Source organism: Rhipicephalus microplus, chromosome 1 (assembly GCF_043290135.1).
Source record: "Rhipicephalus microplus isolate Deutch F79 chromosome 1, USDA_Rmic, whole genome shotgun sequence".
Classification (NCBI taxonomy): domain Eukaryota; kingdom Metazoa; phylum Arthropoda; class Arachnida; order Ixodida; family Ixodidae; genus Rhipicephalus; species Rhipicephalus microplus.
Genome location: NC_134700.1, coordinates 227,050,234 through 227,068,375, shown reverse-complemented (window position 1 = coordinate 227,068,375; position 18,142 = coordinate 227,050,234). Strand labels below are relative to the sequence as shown.

At 45.8% G+C, this 18,142-nt stretch overlaps 2 protein-coding genes across 2 annotated transcripts; both read right to left on the bottom strand.

The window, feature by feature from the left end:
- Positions 1-4,413: 4,413 nt before the first annotated feature.
- On the bottom strand, positions 4,414-9,428 carry LOC119159579 (juvenile hormone acid O-methyltransferase-like). The gene is made up of 3 exons (XM_075891493.1): positions 8,498-9,428; positions 5,856-6,003; positions 4,414-4,728 (listed from the first exon to the last, which is right to left on the bottom strand). Exons 1-3 carry the CDS (start codon positions 9,290-9,292, stop codon positions 4,544-4,546), a joined length of 1,128 nt encoding a protein of 375 aa, XP_075747608.1. The 5' UTR covers positions 9,293-9,428; the 3' UTR covers positions 4,414-4,543.
- Positions 9,429-9,822: 394 nt separating this feature from the next.
- Positions 9,823-13,449, bottom strand: LOC119159580 (juvenile hormone acid O-methyltransferase). The gene is made up of 3 exons (XM_037412382.2): positions 12,647-13,449; positions 11,557-11,704; positions 9,823-10,526 (listed from the first exon to the last, which is right to left on the bottom strand). The coding sequence occupies exons 1-3, from the start codon at positions 13,385-13,387 to the stop codon at positions 10,321-10,323; spliced, it is 1,095 nt and encodes a 364-aa protein (XP_037268279.2). The 5' UTR covers positions 13,388-13,449; the 3' UTR covers positions 9,823-10,320.
- Between the last annotated feature and the right edge of the window lie 4,693 nt (positions 13,450-18,142).

The following is an 18,142-nucleotide window of genomic DNA, read 5'->3' as shown; positions in this document are numbered from 1 at the left end:
TCACCTAATCTTTTCTGTGTGCATTTAATGCTCGCCCTAAAGCTGAAATGTGGTTGGTCTTTTTATTGTGTGTTGTTGCTTTTTAGGCATTTTATGCATGTTCAAAATAATTCCTAGTTTTTATGTAATATATGTACAATGGACTCTCAGTGAACAGAAATCTCTTAAATGGAACTGCTGATTAAATGGAACAACTGCCTTTGATGTGATTTGTTTCATCTCTGCATACTGCCCCCCCCCCAGTTCACCTCTCAGTGAGTGGAACTCCTGTTAAATGGAACACATTTTCCCGGTCCCTTCAGGTTCTGTTTAATGAAATTCCACTGCATGTGCGAATTTCAGCTACACAATATATTATTAAAGATGAGTTGAAATATATATATATATATAGTAAGGCCGCATTGTTATGAACCACTTGTGTCGGTATTTTGAGCAAACTTCTTGAAGGTAAATATTTACCAAGAAGTGTCAAGCAGCACTTTTATTTTCAACTGTTACGTAAAAGAGTAAATAATACGTGGCTGGTGGCTAAAAAGACCAAGAGAAAGTACGCATGGATATAGTGCATGGTGCTGTTTCTCCCAGGAGATAGTTGGTTTTTTACATATTAATGTACTTGATATGCTGACAAAGGGAATAAAAGTAACCTTTGGCAGTCACAGATGACTTGATATTCATGTCCTGGAAACAAGTTGCTGTGTTGTTCAACGCTATAGATAAACAGGGTGTGCACAGGTCCTTAAAATCCTTGAAAATTTTTGAAATTGAAAGTTTCGTTTTCAGAGCCTTGAAGTCCAGGAATTATGTTTCAGTTCTTAAAAAACCTTGAATATTGAAAATTTTCACAGGGCCCAACTGTACGACTAGGAATTCAGGTCAGTTGAGCGTGGTCTTGGGCAAACCCCATTGCTCATCGTGTTCCGTGACACCACGATTTCGATATCAGGCGCGATCAAACTGCTTGTATTTGATGGGCAAGATCGAGACATGTGCGCTTGCTTTGGCTTTGGTTGGCCAGAAGCCATAAGCTGTTGGCCAGAATGAGGCTAAGGCGTCTTGAGCTCTCTGGAAAAAAGAAAAGTCGCAAAAATGTGCTTCTTGCAATAGACTACTAATAATGTTCGAAAGGTTTTATTTTAACTTCGCTTCTTGTGGTATCTCTCAGCAAACTGCTACAAAGAACAATACAAAACACTCTCACTGGCCTCAGCTACTAGCCTAGTGCAGTCCGACAGCCTGCGAAAGACTGTGAAGGTTAAGACTGATGAACTTGATAGCCTTAGGATGGAAATAGAAAAAAAAAACAAAAAAAACTAAGACCTGCCCTGAGCTTCAAAACTTCTAGTCTTTTGAAGCTATGCAACCAGTGAACTAACATCCTTTGTGTTGTGCAATAAAGTTTACTGTGAACTGCTATCATGCTCCTTAAATTTTTTTAAAGGTCCTTGAAAAGTCTTCGAATTTTTCTCTTGGAAACCTCTATGTACCCTGATGTAGCACATTTATGTGTTTGGAGAAAGACTAAAAAAGGGCACTTTCATCGGAATAGTTTATTCTCGCTATATGTCTCGAAAGAGCCCTGCAACACGTTTCCGAGTTACAATAGAATAGTGTCACCATTATCGCATGAAGGGTCACGGATCACCGCGAAAAATTCTGGCTCCATCAAGTCCGAGCAGAGCTACAGGTACGCCTCAAGCGCTTTCTCCTCACACCAGTGAGCATGCTGAAAGCTATGCAGGGAAAGGGATGACAACGGGGCCAAATGATTCATCAGTGCGCGTCAAGGCCTTGAGCAATTCTTTATTTTTTCTTAGTATATGCGGCTAACTTTCAGTGTGATCGTGAATGCATGCGTGAGCACGTGGCGGCATCAGCCACGATAATTGTGCAGTTTGCAGTGCTCAAATTAGCCAACGGCTGTGACATTCGGTGTATGTCACTGCAATTTGGGTATATGGCATCATTTGTAAGGCGAAGAGGAAGCAATCTTTAGTTGTTTTTAAGAATAAGTTGTTAATTCGAGGTCGCATGCTTCTCTACAATTTTTGGCTCACGTGTTTTTGAGAGCTGCGAATACCAATCAGCAGCGTTTTCCGACCACGCTCGAAAAGCATTGAGGGGCCCTTTGAAAAACCGCTAGTGGTGTGCTACATGTCTGAATGAAATAAACTTGTGTTGCTCTACATTTTGAAGGTACACTAAAAGAAAGGTTGTTAGAACTCTCATAGTAATTGTTTATTCTGCAGTATTCAGAAAGTTTGTTTTTATCTTGAGCACAGTGCATTGCCTATGCTCATCACACATTGGTACACAAGACAGGCAGACTAAAGACCTTATTTAGACAAAGAACAAAAACATTTTTACTTACAGTGATGCTGCATGAAGCTTTTCATCAGCTTGCTACAACATGGATTTTGAATGCACCTGTTTTAACTCATGTTCTTATTTCTTAACATTGATAGCATTTAAAAACTGGATTTATAGTATATACGGGTATAATCCTCGCACTCGCTGTCCTGCATCGCCTAACAAAAGTATGATTTTTTTCACGAGTAATGATTGCACTCCTGAAAATTGTAGCTGTAAATTCATCGGCATCTTCTAACCATTGATGATGATAGTGCACCATCTCTTAAGCATCATGCATACTACCTATGCAAGGAGTCCCAATCCAAGCCAAACCAAAGTCGCAAGTACACGTTACGGTACACTGTCTAGAATATACTTTTGGGCACTGTAGTTGCAGCGTTTTAGTGCTAGTAGTGCTAGTCCGTGTAGCTCTGTCATAGCGTTCGTCTGTTCTGTGGTTACACTATGGGTCGATACGGAAGCTACACGGCTGTTTTCAAGTTGTAAGTGATTGACCATGCACTAAACAGCGGCAACAGGGCCACTGGCAGGCACTTTAGAGTCGACGTGTTTTGCGCTCTAGGCTGGCAATGGCAGCACGAGCAGCTGGAAGCCACCAACAGGATGTATCAGGCCTTCTGTGGGCCTAGGACAGGAAAATATCGGCAGGTTGAGGTGTGCCTACTTGAGTATATTAAGGGTCTCTACACGAAGATCCTTAAGACACTATTTGCTGGTAGCTTTAGTGTCTGCAAATAGATTTTGCTATGTGTTGAACCTGTGGCTTTATTGTTAAGGTAAGTCTTGATTAGTATATTGCAAAGCTTGTAGTTAGTTGCTGGTGTTGGAACCTCAATTTGTGGCTGCTTCGTTTTTTTTTGCTTTGTACATTTTCAGAAAAATTTACCCTGGGTAATTCATGCACCGTTGCACTACTCATCGGTTCTCATCAAAAAAAGTGCGAGGATTATGCAAATAAATACGGTAACTAAACTGAGGCAAACTAAATTTCAGAATATCCAGGAACCTTCACTAAACTGCCACGGACATGGTTTGAAAAATATACACTAAAATTGATAACATCACAAACAAGCTAATGCTGGCATTTTGGTGCTAAATTTTATATTTGAAACTTCCTGAAAATATAGTTGTCATAAAAGTATAAATTGATGCAGAATTGCTGGGCCGTGTTCCTTCAAAAGCAACAGCTATAAGCTCTTGTGTCAAAATGATTGAATTCGCATGCCTTTTATGACAAAACTACCTTGCTATGCCCAGGTAGAATGTAACTGTTGACCTGGTACAGGATGCATTATTTAATGAACAGCACTCTGAGGGGTGTTCTTTCATTCAAACACCTGTCAGTGGTAGCTAGCCTTCAGAATCGTTTTGTTTTTTGTCCATTTGAGGGACTAAATGCACTTAATGTTCCATTGTTGTTGTGTTGGAGTTTTTCACTTTGTGTTCACTGTCCTCAATCGTGTAAAATGAACCCAAACGCTTTTTCACAGAATTTATAGTGGCTGTGATAATGCATATGTTGTATTATTCATACAAACACTAAGACGCTCATGCAACAGCAGCTATATCACAAACGCAATGCATGTTTTATACTTTTATTGCACATTGCTCAGCTACATCATAAATGAAAGGCACAAACCCAGAAACCGCTATTTGCTTTTGTTTATTATCATGAGATGATAGGGTTGATAAATGAGTAGGTTATAAGTAGCTAGAAAGGAGTGTGGCTTGTCTGTGTGGAAGCAAGCACAAGAGGTGTCGGCACAGCTCATTATAGTCAACATGTGGGTATACAATAGCTGTGGTGTGTGACCCATTCAACTACCGTACATATGCCACAACATAACTTATACTGTTAAACAGTGAATCAAGGCTATTTTTGCGATAAGTGGGATATGAGATAAGGCACATGATGGGCCACACAATATATGCTTTGTCAGAATAAGGGGTATGAAAGGGGAGCCATTTTCAGAGGTTCATTCATGGATGATTGGTTCGATGCAGCAAACAGTTCCAATGCATCTCTCAACAACAACGGTCAGTGCGTGCAAATTAACTAGCCCAGTTCTCCACACTAGTGCGCATTTACGCTGTTGTCTTATGAACAAGTCGTGTTACAGAGGTGTGACAAGCCACACCCTCTCGATTTCGAGTAGCTGTGCATTGTCGATCATTGTGGCGGACTAGAGGCAGCAGATCGGGAGGCATGCACAACATAGACGTCAAACTCGGCACTGAATCCAGCCGGACTCTTGCGGCAGCGGCGCAGCATCTCGGCAGACATGGCCTCGGTCAGCTCCTGCCTCTCGTTCTCGGGAACACTGTCTGCTACAGGAAGCACAGCTGAAATAGAACCTGCACGAAACCCGAACGAACAGTGATGTAAAGTATCACTGGCAGTAGTATCTACTTGCACAAAATGTCTATGCCGGTTGGAGTAAAATCATTCATCAACAATAAATGTGATCAATCTGAGTCCATTTCATTTAACACACACAGAAGAGGAAGAAGGGCAGTCAACTGAACTGGTTCCTCAATCAATTGTCCACAATGCAGCTTTCGGTGTTTTTTGGCATCCCCAACAAAATGTCTCTTTTCTCCTTACCGCCGTGAGAAGTAGCAAGCTAGAAACCCGCTTTCCAGGCTGACCTCTTCTCTTTCTTCTCATTAAACATTTTCTTGTTCCAACACAGTGTCCTCTTTTGTGGGCATTGTCGACTAGACAGTTTCATTGATCGCAACATAGTTTATGCAACAGAGACGTGACGGCCCTGTTGGCTGGCATGCCGTTGTAAAAAACCGGGAAAATAGTCATGCCAATACCACTGTAGCTGACATTGCATCATGGATGCTGCAGATTTACTTGTATGTGTTGTGTTGAGGAATTTCACCAAACCTTGCACTTAACACATTACAAAATTTACTTCCTTGTGTTTTACGTGTCCAAACCGAGGTACAATTTAGGCGCACCATAGGAAGCACTTGTGAATAATTTTGACCGTCCAAGGTTTCTGTTTTAACATGCACATAAGCTTTGCATGAGGACTATTATTTTGGGCCCATGAAAAGTAGCTGCATTGGGTGTGACTGAAATAATTCAATAGGGCATTGGGATGTATGAAAGTTGCAGGAGGGTTTATTCATGTTGAACAAGTAATGTGCTGTGTGAAACGAAAGTATGCTGAACATATTTCACTGCAAACTAAACGTATGAAACATCTAGTTGGTTTCTCGTGCTTTTAGTTGGCACCTGTGGCAAGTATGCCAGGAAATTGACCTCATGTAATCAAATGGAAATAATTTTGGTAGTCTGCACTATGTGCTGTTATTTTTTCCAATCTTCTTGCCACTTTTGCAGTATGAGACTTATGTATGCATGTCTTTTCTTACTAGTAAAGATTTTTTTTTCCCACAGAGTTGTGTTGGATCGCAACTGTTCATAAGCATAGTGGTTACTAGCACTTGGCAAGATGACTCCATACCTGCAAGGTGCTGTTCGCTAGGAAATGTCCACACATTTTGCAGCACTTCACACGTATGTGGTCTCAATGCAGAGGCAGCCAGAATGCTTTCCAAATAAGAAAGCCGGTCATCTGCGTCCTGACTGGGTGGTATGAAGTCTTCAATGTTCTGAAAAAAAAAAAGAGAATGTTGACACATTGCGTAGAAGTCCAGACTTTCCCAGAAGTCTTTTTCTCTTGTTTGTAAGAACCGACTATTGCAGAAGGTTCACTACAGTAATCGAGATGTCACCTGTTGGCAGTTTCAAAATAACTACACACTGTTCCTTTCGAGGAAGCCCTGTTTCATCAGAGTGGGATTGGTAAGAACAATTTAGAGTCTAATTAGCTCACACACTAAATAACTAATTAAGGCTAGGTTTATTATGGGTGCAAGCTAATCGAGAGCAAACCTCAAGCATGCAGTTTGGTGAATTAAGCTAATTAATATAAACTAATTAAGCCACATCCACAGGTGTTTAAATGGCGCTGACCATGACACGTGATCACACCTATCTAATGTTGCTACCTCGCCGCTGAAAATGGCTTGCGAAACAGCAGGAAAGAGAAAGGCGGGGCTTGTCGCGTGTAACTTGGCGGGCTCTCGCCGAAGAAAGAAGCACATTAGAATGCAGTGTCACGCGATTCCGCTGGCCTCGGCTGCCAGCGTCCTCCGACTCCGCTCCTGCAGCAACCGCAGCAGATGCAATCAAAGCGAGCCGACCAATAGTAGCGCTTTGCTGTCACGTAGACTTGGGTCGATTTCTCGCTTAATTTTTTTATCACTGTAGGCTTCGAGATTCCCAGCTGTCACCTAATTTTTTTTTACCTTCCTACATTGCAGGGATGATACTCATCGCCATGCTGAATCGGTGATTGGAGGAGAAGGGTTTGAAGCTTAGCTTCTTGCGTGTGCTAGCAAGGAAGAGACGGGCAGAATTTTATTTTGTAGCTCACTTCCTGGGGGGTATCATAAGTGAACAGTTTCATTTTGTGATCTTGTTCGATGAAGTGATTTGAAAATTGACCGTCTGTCCGTCCCCAAGGGGCCTTTCAAGCAGGCGCAGTAAACCCTAATTTTCGACCACGAGTGGGTCCCAGTGTCGGAATGCTCAGCAGCACAATGCCGAATCAGTGTTGGGCTCTCTGTTAATGGTTTCAGTATCTAAAATGCCCGAGAATGTGCATGCTCCAACATAACCAACCAGGAAGCTGAATATCGTGCGAGCTTCTATCTTGGCAGAGATTGTAAACGATTGATTGATATGTGGGGCTTAACGTCCCAAAAACACCATATGATTATGAGAGACGCTGTAGTGGAGGGATCTGGAAATTTTGACCACCTGGGGTTCTTTAACGTGCACCCAAATCTGAGCACACAGGCCTACAACATTGCCGCCTCCATCGGAAATGCAGCCGCCGCTGCCGGGATTCGAACCCGCGACCTGTGGGTCAGCAGCCGAGTACCTTAGCCACTAGACCACCGCGGCGGGGCGAGATTGTAAACGAGCTCCTTCGCTAACGTATTCTGTGTTCCAGGATTTATTCCGAGGAATATTCAGAAATCTGTCCGGCCGACTACCAGCCGCGGCGGCTTGCGTACTAAAAATTGGCAGACTACTTTGTTCAGCTCGGACCCCTATGAATAGCATCAAATCGTCCAGTGAGCTCAGGTGGCAACCAGGACAATCTTCTGACCTATTCTCGGCGTTGATTCTTGGTTACGACAGTTTTACTAAAAAGAAAAAGGAAAGCCCCCACCTCCCCGAAGGGAATCGAGAGGAAATGCGAATGCAATTCTTGGGCCGAGAGAGGGTACCGTTGCCGTCAGACATTCGCCTTCGTCCACTTCTGCCATCGTCTTGAGAGGCGCCCAGCTAGCGAACAGTTGACAGTGAGGCGCGAGCGGATGGGAGAGTGGGGCGAATGGAGGGGAGAGAATGAACGGCGAAAGACAAAGCGGCGAAAAACAGCACCGACTCTCTCCTACACTCTCGCACCACATGCTCCGGTTGCTATAGGGGGAGGATAAGCTCGCGCGCCCGCAACTGTTGCTATGGGAAAGGAAGTGAAATCAGAGAGTTATATAACACCTGCCGGCGAGCGGACGCCGTGGACAACGCCGGATGCCTGATATAGCCCGACTAAAAAATGCATTTGCATTAAAAAAATATTAGAGCCCATCCACTCCCGTGAAGATTGGACATACGCCAAAAGCATCACGTCAATTTCGCAACCCATGGCGAGTCCAAAATGCAACTAGTGCCGATACCAGTGCTAGCACGACTTTTATGTATCTCTCTCTCACACACAAACTCTCGCGCAGGCAGGCAAGCGGGTGCGATGATTGGTGGGAAGTGCCATCGCAGTGTTTCGCCACAAGTGTGAGTGGCATCTGCAGATGCGAGGGGAACCTTTAGAAAGGACGTGCTGTAAATTTCTGATCGAGTAGCTTCGACCGCGGATGCGATAAACCAGAACCTAGCCACATACAACTTCGCTGTAAAAACATAGCTCTTTTCACGCTAAAAATAGCAGACGAATTTGCGACCCCATGGCAAAGTGCTTTAATATCGCATGGTTTAGGAGATATGCTGTGCGTTCTGCACAGCGAGTACACTCACCGACATGCGGTTCTTCCAGCGGTCCATGAGGGCAAAGTCTCTCCAGAGTGTGTAGACGGGCGTGCGTGCGCAGAACTGGAGCAGGCACTCGCCTTCGGGCGTCATCAGGCTGCGGATGTTGTGCAGTGCGCCCACCTGGTCGCGGATCCAGTGGAGACAGAAGAAGGAGTAAACGCGGTCGAAGTGGCCGTACCGTTCCACGAACGGTGACACGTCGTGGGAGAGGTCCAGCACGTCGTATGTGATGCGCGGATGCGAGTAGAAGCGCTCTGCGTACGCTATCATGGAGCTCGATACGTCCGTGCCCACGATGCGCCAGCAAGGGGAGCTACGCGGCAGCAGAACGTCGCGCGTGAAGTCGCCCACGGCGCAGCCGACATCCAGGAACTGTTGGTCCTCGCTGGGCGCGCGCCGGAACGCAGTGTTGAGCAGGTCGAGCACGAGCAAGTTGTCGCGCTTCTGGAAGGTGTTAGCCGAGACGTACAAGTGCGGCTCCAGCGTCGGTACGCTGGATCCCGCCCGCGACTTGACGTCCGACTGTGTGGACTTCCCATGTTCTGTCTCCGTCATAAGTGCAGAAGTATCGCGGGGCCGATCAGCCGAGTTCGTCAACCGACGCTGGGGTTGCGGAATGCACTGCTCAGTCCCCGATCGTCTAGAAGCGCGAACGTGGGGCTTGATGGTTGAGCTGTATCCGAGAAACCGTGCTGCCTCCAACTGACCACTTAGGCTCCGATGCAGCGCCATGTAAAATATCTTCTTGGCTATACCAGCAGATCGGAGCAAACGAGACATTGCATATATGGAGATTACAATTCACTGTAGACTTTAGGAGACGCGGCTAGTATCGCTACGGGAACTCTTTTGACCGAAGATTGCACCGTTGAGGAAGAAATAAAGATTGATGGAATTGTTCAGCCCCGCCCAGATATAGTAACGGGACAATTTTTCAATGCCCAGAGTAGCTTGGTCCCGCAAAGGAAACTGCGTGCGTCTCATGTCACATGGCTTTTCCTCGAGCTCCGTGTTAGCACGGTCAAATAGACATCGGCAACTAGTGCCACCAAACACGTTCGGAAATCCGCGCTGAACTTGTCTGAATATACACGTCCAAGAAGGGGCTCGATAACTGCATAATTATGGTCGAATCGAGCACTAAGTTTGTTAAGATGCACGCGCTATCGCTGTGCTGTATTTGCAATGTAAATGATTTTCGTAAGGTAAAGGACATGATGCTATAAATGTATAGTGGGGCGCTTCTGTATTGTTGTGCCATGTCTGATGGAAGGTTTGAAGCCACTGCAATGAAAGGTAGAAGCACAAACTTTGGGTGTTCTTTTCTTTATTTTTTTCATAAGATCACGGAGCCTGGCCACAGCACGAAAGCGCATATCTTGTCCATCACTAAGAACAAATTTCTCGCACTTCACTGTCACATTATGTGATACGCACGAGCTATGGGACAATCATGTGGTGCCCTAATGTGTGTTGCAACAACCGACACGCGTTTGAATAAAATCGCATAAGAAGGGCTAATGTGTTGACGCATATGAGAGGCCATACAGTGCGCTTGGTTAATATTGATGGAATAAAATAAAAAGGGAGACAATTTTCAAAGGTACATCCCTGAATGACTGGTTAGATGGTGTAAAGGATGGGTTAATTGAGACGTCCCTTAACCAGGATGGCTCGCGTGTGCAAAAATAAGATGTTGCACATCAGTATTCATTTCGCGGTGACCGACATAGATATGTGACGTAGTGGTGCAAAGTTGCAATATGTGGGGATGCGGGCGGGGCCGACGAGCAGCACCCTGTCGAAGTCTAGCCGCTCTGCATCATCAGCCATTGCGGGGTACGAGAGACTGCAGAGCGGGAGGCGTGCACCACATACGCGTCGAAGGCTGCGCTGAAGCCACCGAGACCTTTGCGAGAACGCAACACCACCTCAGCCGTCATCGCCTTGGCCAGCTCCTGCACCTCTTGCACAGAAGCTCCTTTCGCCACTGGCAGCACGGCCGAGATAGTACCTGCGAGCGACCCAGATGACCGTTGATTATGAACGGCGCCACCAAAAATACTAATGAGACAAAACTGTTACGCCCTTTGATGTATAGCAATAACAATCCGCTTTTTCTTGTCCCTGTGCTGCCCTGCAGCCGCATTGAGGGGCGGAGTGGTCAGGGACAATGGGTATCGCCAGAACAAAAGCCTCGAAAATTGAAAAAAAAAAACAAACTTGCGGAGCTCTTACCGAAGTGTTGCGTCACTTTACCGCTAGGTCAAGGGCGCACGCGCCGGGCAAAAGGCGGTTTCTCATCAATAGTTGGGCTGCTATACAACAACTTACTCGCCACTCCCCTGAAGCAAGCGTTGCGTCGTGTGTAAAAGCGAGGAACACGAGCAAATGCGCCATTGCAGCCGAGTGCACTGTATTCCAAGCGTCCACTTGATACAGCTCTAGTTTTAACGGTCGATCGTGCAAGGGTTTTGACTGAGTTCTTTACTGCGAGCACTGTCACCTAGAAACTGTAGATGACATTTTGATCGACACTTTGCGCAATAGGGTCCCGATTACTGCATGGTCCCGTGCTATGGAAAAGTGAGAGGTGCATTAAACGTATGTACAGACGGGTCCATTGTTAAAGGGAACACCTGCGTGAGCAGCATGTTTAGATTTCGCTATCTTACGGAATCATAGTGGATTAGCTATGCATAAGGCTACTGGTGGTTAAAAGTTTCGACTTCTCTTGACAGACTACTGACTTGCATGAAGATTATTTCTTAATCCACTTGCTATTAGAAGGCCAAGAATATTGATGGTGTGCAATCGAGTGTTCCCTTTAACAATGGGCCATACTGTACATGTGTACACCACCGCAAGTGACAATAAACCAGCGAAGCAGCGCAGGCATCCAAACGCAAAACCCCGTGCTGAGCATCTCGCATTTTGGCAATGCTTACGTTTGCTTTCCGTATGCGCGTACAATGGTCGCGCATACGAAAAAGCATACGAAAAAAGTTACGTGTCTCCGTAGCTTGTTAAAACTCGCTCCTTACCTGCAATGTCCTGTTCAGTAGGAAACGTCCACACGTTGCGTAACACTTCGCAGGTGTGTGGCTTTAATTCGGAGGCTGCCAGAATATGCTCCAAGTAAGACAGCAGGTCTTTTGCGTCGTGGCTGGGCGGTATGAAGTTTTCAACGTCCTGTAGAAACGAAAGAAGGACAATTTTCTGTTGCTCTGTTCGCCCGAAAGCAAGGCATGTTAGGAAACTATAGCTTTTGCTCCAGCTTACGAGAAGTGAGCGTTGCGTAGGTGAGACTGATAACTGCTGTAATCTAGAAATCGCAGACCAAGTAGCGTGTCATTTCGCGGACACAGCACCACGTTTGGGCATTCAGAAGAGAAGAATGCGACGTGAGTATAGAAAAGTCTGCTAATAGTATCTGCGAAGTTTGAAACCACTTCCTTTCGTGTCCTTCATTTCGAAAGAGCAGCGATTGTAGGGTTCAAGAACAGTTTGGTTGGTTGTGAAACTAATGAAAAAAGAAAAGAACAGGTGCCTTCAGTTTTCAATTCTGTGCGTTAGGCTACCGGAACGTGAAAAATGAATGGCGAAATTGCAGTTCCGCGACTGGAACTGCAAAAAAGAACCCCAGGTGGTCAAAATTTCCGGAGCCCTCTACTACGGCGTCTCTCATAATCATATGGTGGTTTTGGGACGTTAAACCCCACAAATCAATCAATCAGCTAAGGTCCTGTATAGGTGGTAGAATTTAGAGTCTTTCCTAACGTGAAGGTTGATTTATCGGTCGGTGAGAACGTGACAGGACAAGACTAATTATCACCAATCAGAAATGTGCAACAGTGCTTGTGCAGCAGCCGTTTTAAGCTTAATAATTTCTACTGTAACCACGAAGAATTCTCATACGTGCACGATGCAGTTCTTAGTAGCAGAGAGTTCTCTCTAAAATGTGCATGACAACAGTAAGATCTGGTCGCTCCAATTCGGCATGCGGATGCTTGGTGCGCAATACAATGTGCCAATTAAGTTTTATTACCGCGTCAAATGTCTCGGGAACAAGCTGTAGGAAGGTTCAGGAAAAAATGGATTTTGCAAGATGTTCGGTACAGCGAATGCACTCACCGATAGGACATCCTTCCAGCGGTCCATGCGGGCAAATTCTCGCCAAAGTGTGTAGGAGGGAGTGCGCGCGCAGAAGTACAGCAGGCACTCGCCCTCGGGCGCCATCAGCTTGCGGATGTTGCGCAGCGCGCCTATCTGGTCGTGGATCCAGTGCAGACAGAAGAAGGAGTAGACGCGGTCGAAGCGGCCGTACCGTTCCACGAACGGCGAGACGTCGTGGGAAAGGTCCAGGACGTCGTACGTGATGTACGGATGCGTGTAGAAGCGCTTCGCGTGTGCGATCATAGAGCTGGACACGTCCGTGGCCACGATGCGCCGGCAAGGGGAGCAACGCGGCATCAGCACGTCGCGCGTGAAGTCGCCCGCGGCGCAGCCGATGTCCAGGAACTGTTGGTCCTCGCTGGGCGCTCGTCGGAACGCCATGTTGAGCAAATCGAGCACGAGTAGGTTGTCGCGCTTCTGGAACGCGTTGGCCGAGGTGTACAACTGCGGCGACAGCATGGGAGCGCTGGAAGTGGACCCCGTAGATTTGCCACGCGCCGGCCCTGTTTCAGGTGTAGTGGATTCGTCTGGCGGATTGGTCGAGCCCGACAACCGACGCATACACTGGAGTACTGGAAGGCGATGTTCATCATCGACAGAACGTCGGAGAACGGACGGAGATGAGAAAGAAATGCTTGTTTTGCATCCCAGAAAGAGCTTTGCGCCCGACCGGCTGCACAGGCACCGACGCAGAGCCATAGCGTTACTTGGAAAGGCGAAGGAAGCGGCGTGTGCCTCTGAAGTCCAGCTTTAGTGACGCTTCGCTCGCCGACGGCCTGAATAAGTATAGGTGACACGCGTCACGTGACTGTAAATAATCTATATATCTTTAGAATCATGCACTATACTCGCCGCGGTATATCGCGAAACATGTGGCACGAAGCGTGTGGAGTTGCGACAGACTCGAACGCTACTTTTGTTTTTCTCCGAGCAGCGCCCACGTGCAGTGTCGACTTCCAGCATATGCATGGTCTTTCGCGGCCGTTGCGATTAAGTATCGTTAATATCATCTTTTTCCCAGGAAACGGCATCGATGGGCTCTCGAATAGCAAAATGGTAGACCTGGACTGACCTGGACGCAACATACTCTGGCAGAAGAACTTTAAACAGCGGCAGCGATTCGGTTATGCGCAGAGCGGCTCTATATTGTCACGGCTGTTGGATAGCGGCCATGATATTCTCTTCGAAGCGACTGAACTTGAACATTAAAGAACTTACAATATTTTGATAAGACTTGTGCCTTACCTCACTGTGAAACTACAAATGCATAGCCGCTTCCGGAAGCGCTTCAACCGAAGTCCACCTCGAATCCAGTGGTCACTTACAAGGGATTACGTTTCTGTAAGAACCACACTTGCACACTTCGCAGAAAAAAATGTTACTTATTACGATTACTTAAAAATAAATGATCACAGTGAATATTGACCACCCAAAAAGTAATTAAGTAATTGTTAAAGTAATCGAATTCGTGTGCGTTATTGTCTAGCATTTCGCCACCATCTAAATGCGCCCGCCGCGGCCGGGACTCAATTCTCGACCTTGTGACCGCAGCGAAGTTCCTGGAACATTCACGATGTCAAAGTAGTGCTCTTTGTTAGATGCTCGTCCACCGCGGTGAGGCAGTAGTTAAGGTGCTCGGCTGCTGATGCGAAGTCGCGGGTTCGATTCTAGCCGTGGCGGACGCATTTTGACGGAGGCGAAACGGTACTAGCCCTTTTGCTGTGCGATGTCAAACACCAGATTGTCCAAATTTCCGGAGCCCTCCACTACGGCGTTTCTCGTAATCATGTCGTGATTTGGGGACGTAAAACTCCAGATACTATTATTATTTGTTAGATGCTGTCGTGAATAACAGGTTCCGTATAGGTTGGCAAACTCACTCACTCGTACTCACTCAGACTCAGATCAAGCCAAGAGTCGGAGTTTTGCTTGGACTCTTGGCCCGTGTGCTCAGATTTGGGTGCACGTTAAAGAACCCCAGGCGGTCGAAATTCCCGGAGCCCTCCACTATATACGGCGTCTCTCATAATCAAATGGTTTTGGGACGTTAAACCCCACATATCAATCTATTGATCAGAAATAGAAAGCTGTGTGGGCGAGGTGGTGTCGAGAGAGGTCGAAATATTTGAAGATCGCCTGCAGTCACGCGGGAACATCGCGGAATTGTTTAAAACAAACAAGCTAACAAACACGGACGGCAGTTGATAAGTCGGGTGGTCGAAAAACACGAAATTTCAAAGCTAATGAACAACATGTAGTGATAATACAGTTGTCTGTGTGAATGTGAACTGAAAATTTGCATTTTTTTTTTTTTTGCGGAGCTGGCGTTTGAGTTGAGGCTATAGTGCGTGAGCGTTGTCCGCGGTATTGTGCTTACCCTTTATTCCTTCTATACTTATTCGTGTATGATATTATTCTATTTCCTCATTTTCTTTTTTTTTCCGCGATGCTTCATTCTTGCTTATTTGATATTTTTCGAACTTTTTTTTACTTTTATTATTGCGGTAGCAATTATTCTGTGACGTTCTGCTTCTTTTTTGTTTGAGTGTTTCGTTGTTTTCAAACCGTTGTTTGCTGAAAAGTGCACAGTCTCCGGTATTGGCTCACGATTTCTGTGACATGCTGATTCTGAAGGGCCATGCTGCATAATGCTTGTGCATTAAAGACATCAAAATTCAATGGATGGCTCCAAAGTAACTGCAGTGAGTAAAATGTCGTTATTCTATAGACGTCGGCAGTGAACTCGTCGAAGTTGTGATGCACACTGCCTTGACGATGAAATAAAAGAGGGCGCGTAAAGTGCTGACACTCTCTGAAGGAAAAGTAAAAAAAATATATTTTAATATTTCACTTATATTACCCGATCCTTAGCCAATCCCTTCAAAGTGGGTGTGAGCCAGCAATCTTAATGCGATAGCGTTAAACAGCTCTTCTTGCAAAAAATTATGTTGGTTGGTTGTGAGCGAAAAATCTTCTTTGTCCGTGACCGCAAGATCGAGAAAAATGCAAATAACAAATAAACAAATTAATTAAACTGGTTCATTCGAGTAAGAATCAAAGCAAGGCCATCTGCGTGGCAAGTATAGATGTGCTACAACAGAGCCATGTTATAACTTATGACTGTTCCGGCAGTAAAGAAAATATATATATATATATAGTAATTGGAAGTACACTGGAAGAAGTCTCTTCAACGCATGTAATCTTGCGTGGCTGTAGCGTATAATCACACCAGGTGTTAAAACACGTGAATTGAGCATGGAGTGCTTGTTTGAAAGGCCCACCCATTACAAAGCGTTCAGACATGCTTTATCATGATCAGCTTCAGAAGCATCAACGACGTTAGCTGCTGCGTAGTGTTCACGTGTTACCTTACGGACGCGTATACTTCACTGATCCGCGAAAAGAAGAATTATGGCGTAGTGGGCACTCCGTAACTGCATGCACACGCATTCTTAAGGTATTGATTGATTTCTGGGGTTTAACGTCCCAAAACCACCATATGATTATGAGAGACGCCGTAGTGGAGGGCTCCGGAAATTTTGACCTCCTGGGGTTCTTTAACGTGCACCCAAATCTGAGTACACGGGCCTACAACATTTCCGCCTCCATCGGAAATGCACCCGCCACAGCCGGGATTTGATCCCGCGACCTGCGGGTCAGCAGCCGAGTACCTCAGCCACTAGACCACCGTGGCGGGGCCTTAAGGTATAGTTAGGTATAGTTTGAAACGAGCAACGTTACGCGCCGCGCAGTCGTTCGTTTACCTAATCGCATGCACTATCGAGGCGTTAAGCGAGAACCGATATCAGTGACCGATTGCGTTATCAGGTTTTGCTCTTGAGTGGGAAGCTCAAGCGCCGTGCACGATTTTTTTTTTAGTAAGCATTCGCATCAAATAATGAAAGTACGCTCAGTTTGGCATTTCGCGTTGCCTCTTTATGGCGCAATTCGGCAACACCACTTTGAAGCACTGCTCCATTACAGATATACCATATATAGTTTCTCATTACTTTTAAGGATTATGCAACTATACTTATTCAAGTGAAACGCTTTCGTGTTCTGATCTCCCTAGAATGCGCCTAGACATATCATCGGTCAAATTTTAAATGCGAAGTTGTTTAAGCCGACCGTAAAACGTCGACCATGCCACCACCAACATAAACAGGTATGTGCCACAGATTCCGACAAACATAACTACTCATCGCGTGGCCTGTAATAACCCTGATATGTGAGAGAACAAGTACAGTGAGACAAAGAAAGAAAGAAAGAAAGAAAGAAAGAAAGAAAGAAAGAAAGAAAGAAAGAAAGAAAGAAAGAAAGAAAGAAAGAAAGAGATAGAAGAGAAAAATCAAACTCGCGTTTCCTAGAGGACGAGCATCCTAACCACTCGGATATCCAAGCACGCCAGCAAAGCTTAGCATAGTATTGTACAGCGTCGCGAGTGGTTGGGAGAGGGTAGGGAACGTATAGAAAGATGTCATGGTGAGGAGAATGGAAAGTATAGGGAAGAGACCAAAGCGTAACGCTGAAAGAGTGAGCACGAATATTAACGAAAGGAAAAAAGTTCGCACTAGCCGTGTTAAGCTTATGAAACAGCGATGGTGGTCGATCCTATAGGCTCAGCATGGCCTTCGTCTTTGCTGGGCGTAGACAGAATAGAGTATTAGACCACATTCTGTCGCAGACCATGTGTAAGAATGTCCACACTTCAGCTACAGAAACTAACGTGCAATCCTGGCTGTACGTGGCACCACCCTAGGTAGAAGCGAAAGCCTTTCGTCGTTCGTGGTCGGCTCGCGCAACACCACGGAAATGCGGCGCGGCCAGTCCACGCACTTCGTGGGCGTGCTTGTGCAGCGGCTGCCCCTCTGCACATGCGCGGCTAGGCGTGGTTGAAACCAGCTGGTACGTAGCTCAATGCTAGGCGATGGCACGAAGGGTTCTTTTGGGGACAACGGACGTTTTACCGCGAGCTTTAAGAGCTTCGTTTAAGAGCAGAAGGAAGGAGGAACAAAGCAAACTTCGCCCACCAACGGAGACTTGCCATGGAACGTTCTAACAAAGTGCGTGCTCTGAGGACGAAGCCGCACAAGCACGCGCTGCGACATATCTGTGCTTCGCCGAGCCAAGCTTTGAGTGACTTTCTAGGAAAATAAAAAAAAAAAACAGGCCTGCTTGGAGCGCTCAGCACTGTCACAGCAAAAGCTGGAAGAGCGGCCTTTCAAAGCCGTTTTTAAACGGTTTTTTTGGTAACTCTTTCAACCACACTTGCAAGGTATCCACTACGCCATAAATCACAATTTTTGTGCAGAAGGCAAGGATTAATTATGCCATGCTTCGTCATTCTTCGGAGAAGCCTTATAACCGCTATACCCTTGCAAGAAGTTTTGTTTGTTTTTGATGCTGTGGCTAACGAAGACGAAGAATTATTGCCTGAAGATTTAGTCATGGGTT

Excerpts from the sequence above, each read along its gene's own strand:
- LOC119159579 (XM_075891493.1), bottom strand. The coding sequence starts at position 9,292 with ATGTCTCGTTTGCTCCGATCTGCTGGTATAGCCAAGAAGATATTTTAC. Across the intron at positions 6,004-8,497 it reads GCTGGAAGAACCGCATGTCG|AACATTGAAGACTTCATACC; the intron begins GTGAGTGTACTC and ends TTTTTTTTTCAG. Across the intron at positions 4,729-5,855 it reads TAGCGAACAGCACCTTGCAG|GTTCTATTTCAGCTGTGCTT; the intron begins GTATGGAGTCAT and ends GGTTTCGTGCAG.
- LOC119159580 (XM_037412382.2), bottom strand. The coding sequence starts at position 13,387 with ATGGCTCTGCGTCGGTGCCTGTGCAGCCGGTCGGGCGCAAAGCTCTTT. Across the intron at positions 11,705-12,646 it reads GCTGGAAGGATGTCCTATCG|GACGTTGAAAACTTCATACC; the intron begins GTGAGTGCATTC and ends TCGTTTCTACAG. Across the intron at positions 10,527-11,556 it reads TACTGAACAGGACATTGCAG|GTACTATCTCGGCCGTGCTG; the intron begins GTAAGGAGCGAG and ends GGTCGCTCGCAG.